This window comes from Primulina huaijiensis, unplaced genomic scaffold (assembly GCF_012295235.1).
Source record: "Primulina huaijiensis isolate GDHJ02 unplaced genomic scaffold, ASM1229523v2 scaffold207128, whole genome shotgun sequence".
In the NCBI taxonomy this organism is placed as follows: Eukaryota; Viridiplantae; Streptophyta; class Magnoliopsida; order Lamiales; family Gesneriaceae; genus Primulina; species Primulina huaijiensis.
In genome coordinates, this window is record NW_027354740.1 from 1 (window position 1) to 2,392 (window position 2,392).

Genomic DNA, 2,392 nt, shown 5'->3' on the forward strand with positions numbered 1-2,392 from the left:
CGGGTCTAAAAATCCCTCCATGCCCTCTTCTATTCGGGTCGAGTATCGAATCCAACGGATTCGAAGGAAATTGCCATCCCTAGTCAAATGCATTTTGCCCTTTAGTTTTTGGGGTCAAAGAGTAATTCAAAATTCACCTGAAAGCAAAGGCGAAGTGCATCATCTCCCTTTGAATACTTAAGACTTGAAAATCCCCCAACGATTTCTCTCATATCAACGGTCCCATCCCTGTTGTTATCAAACAGATCAAAGATTCGCGGGGCAAGGGGGACGAGAGATAACATTTCCATCGCTTTCAACACCTCCTCGAATTCGGGCAATGTTGCCTGATCATTCTTACATCTGCAGTTAGCCAAAACAAACATCCTCAGACCGTCTAAAATCTAGTCGAAAATGATGAAGGAATGAGTGATCTGTACTGTTTGATTAGAAGGCATAGTTACATTTTCTTGAAGTTTGTCCTGAGATTTTCAAGTTCCTCTGGCTTGAGATCGTATGATCCCACTAAACTCTTGAGTTTCTTAGTTTTCAAAGAGAAGCTGCTGCTCAGCACACTAGCCATAGCAGCTGCACGAAACTTGCGCCTAGCGTTGAAGCTCTGCAACCGTGAAACGATTTCTGCATCCATCTGTTCTTCCTTCGCTTGATCACCGGTCACCCATGGATGCTGAAGAATCTACAGAAATCGAGAAATGGTTACACTCGTTCATGAACAGAAGTTTTCGCGTTTTATGCGACTCTAGCATTAGACTATCACATAATTCACTAGACATGTAAAATGACTGAACTTGTTTGATTAGATGCAGATTATGACACCTCTTCGGCACTCGGTCTCAAGTCGGGATCAACTTTCAAAAGGCTGGTGATTAATTGTTTTACTGATGATGAGATATTCTTCCATGTTTTCTCATAGAAACTGAATTGTCCCTGTCCCATAAAATGTTGAATAATTAGCTTTAGGAATTAAAAATTGTCGAAAATCTGAACTCAGATTAAGTACTTCAAAGAAATGGAAAGTTTACATTTAATATCATTTGCTGCTTCTGCCTGTTTGACTGGGCAATAAAAGGAGGGTACCTGAAAATTACAGAGATTATATCTTTACTATGTAACTCATTTTATCTTATAGTTTTTTTCCCCTGATATTTCTATAGATGTGCTTCATATATATGTTAGTCATAATCTGATTATGGTGATTTAAAAATTTCAGTTCTGATTATGTTTACTGTCTGAGATTGAAGATCAAATGTAAAATTAATTCTAAGTCAAATTAAGATAGTTTTTCTTATACATTTCAGGAGAAACTGACCCGGAGAGGAGTATATAGAGGATGACACCAAGTGACCAGATATCGCTTTTTGAAGTAATCTGGTTGCGAGATAACGCCTCTGGAGAGACATAATCGATCGAACCGAACAATCCCACGACAGGATCAGTGAAATCCTCGACGGAACTCAGTCCAAAATCCATGATCTTCAATGGAGATTTCTCATCTCTAGTCAAGAAAAGGCAGTTCTCAGGCTTCAAATCCCTGTGCACAACGTTGGCACGGTGCAGCGCTGCTAGACCATGCGCGAGCTGTTTAATGACAACTGCTGCGTCTGACTCGGAAAAGCTTGCCTTGGCCACAATCCGATCGAAAAGCTCGCCTCCCGAGCAGAGCTCGAGTATTAGATGAACCCCGCCGTTGTCTTCATAAACATCATATAGGTGGATGACATTCGGGTGAGGTGAAACATCTTCCACTATTCTTCTCATCACTAGAAGTTCATTTGTCAGCAATGCATCCGATATTAGGGACTGCTTCATCATCGGGTTCGCGGTTTTCGAGTTTCTTGGCTCAGTTTCAGAAGGAATCAATGGGCCAAATCTTCTCAAAGTTTTGATGGCTACATGCTTATTTTCTCCACTTGTTGTAGACTTTTCTATCCCTTTTTTCACAATCGAAAATCCTCCCCTCCCCAAAATCTCTGTGATTTCATACTCATCTGAAAGTGATTTTCTTTTCTCTTGTTCCATAACCATCAAATGGTTCCTTGGATTATTGCTTAAGAGAAGATTTCATTACAAGAAAATGAGAATGGAATCTTTTAGTTGAGAAGTCAATTAAAAATGGCAGAGGGAGCTTTGATGATCGAGTAAGAGAAATTTTTCATCATAATTTAATAATATGAAATGAGGTGGTTAGACACGGATTTACATCAGCTAATCCACCAGTTTTTTTATTTATTATTTAAATGTGTAATTACAATAATAATTACTATATAATATGATTGTATGCAAATGGCTGCTAGGAAACATACAAAAAGAAAAATTTGTCCAAAAAAGAGACAAAAGACCAAGTCATTGGGTGACCAAAAAATTATTCTCCCCTTTTTATATTTCTAAGTTT

The 2,392-nt window shown here is 38.7% G+C and overlaps 1 protein-coding gene across 1 annotated transcript; it reads right to left on the minus strand.

The window, feature by feature from the left end:
* Window positions 1-82: 82 nt before the first annotated feature.
* LOC140966558 (calcium and calcium/calmodulin-dependent serine/threonine-protein kinase-like) lies at window positions 83-2,148 on the minus strand. The gene is made up of 5 exons (XM_073426812.1): window positions 1,310-2,148; window positions 1,023-1,077; window positions 817-927; window positions 444-676; window positions 83-342 (listed from the first exon to the last, which is right to left on the minus strand). The coding sequence occupies exons 1-5, from the start codon at window positions 2,023-2,025 to the stop codon at window positions 102-104; spliced, it is 1,356 nt and encodes a 451-aa protein (XP_073282913.1). The 5' UTR covers window positions 2,026-2,148; the 3' UTR covers window positions 83-101.
* Window positions 2,149-2,392: the final 244 nt, after the last annotated feature.

What these genes read in the sequence shown, in the direction of transcription:
- LOC140966558 (XM_073426812.1), bottom strand. Translation starts at nt 2,025, where the DNA reads ATGGTTATGGAACAAGAGAAAAGAAAATCACTTTCAGATGAGTATGAA. An exon ending in CTCTATATACTCCTCTCCGG is followed by an intron (nt 1,078 to 1,309) that starts GTCAGTTTCTCC and finishes TGTAATTTTCAG; the next exon opens with GTACCCTCCTTTTATTGCCC. An exon ending in AGGACAAACTTCAAGAAAAT is followed by an intron (nt 343 to 443) that starts GTAACTATGCCT and finishes GGCTAACTGCAG; the next exon opens with ATGTAAGAATGATCAGGCAA.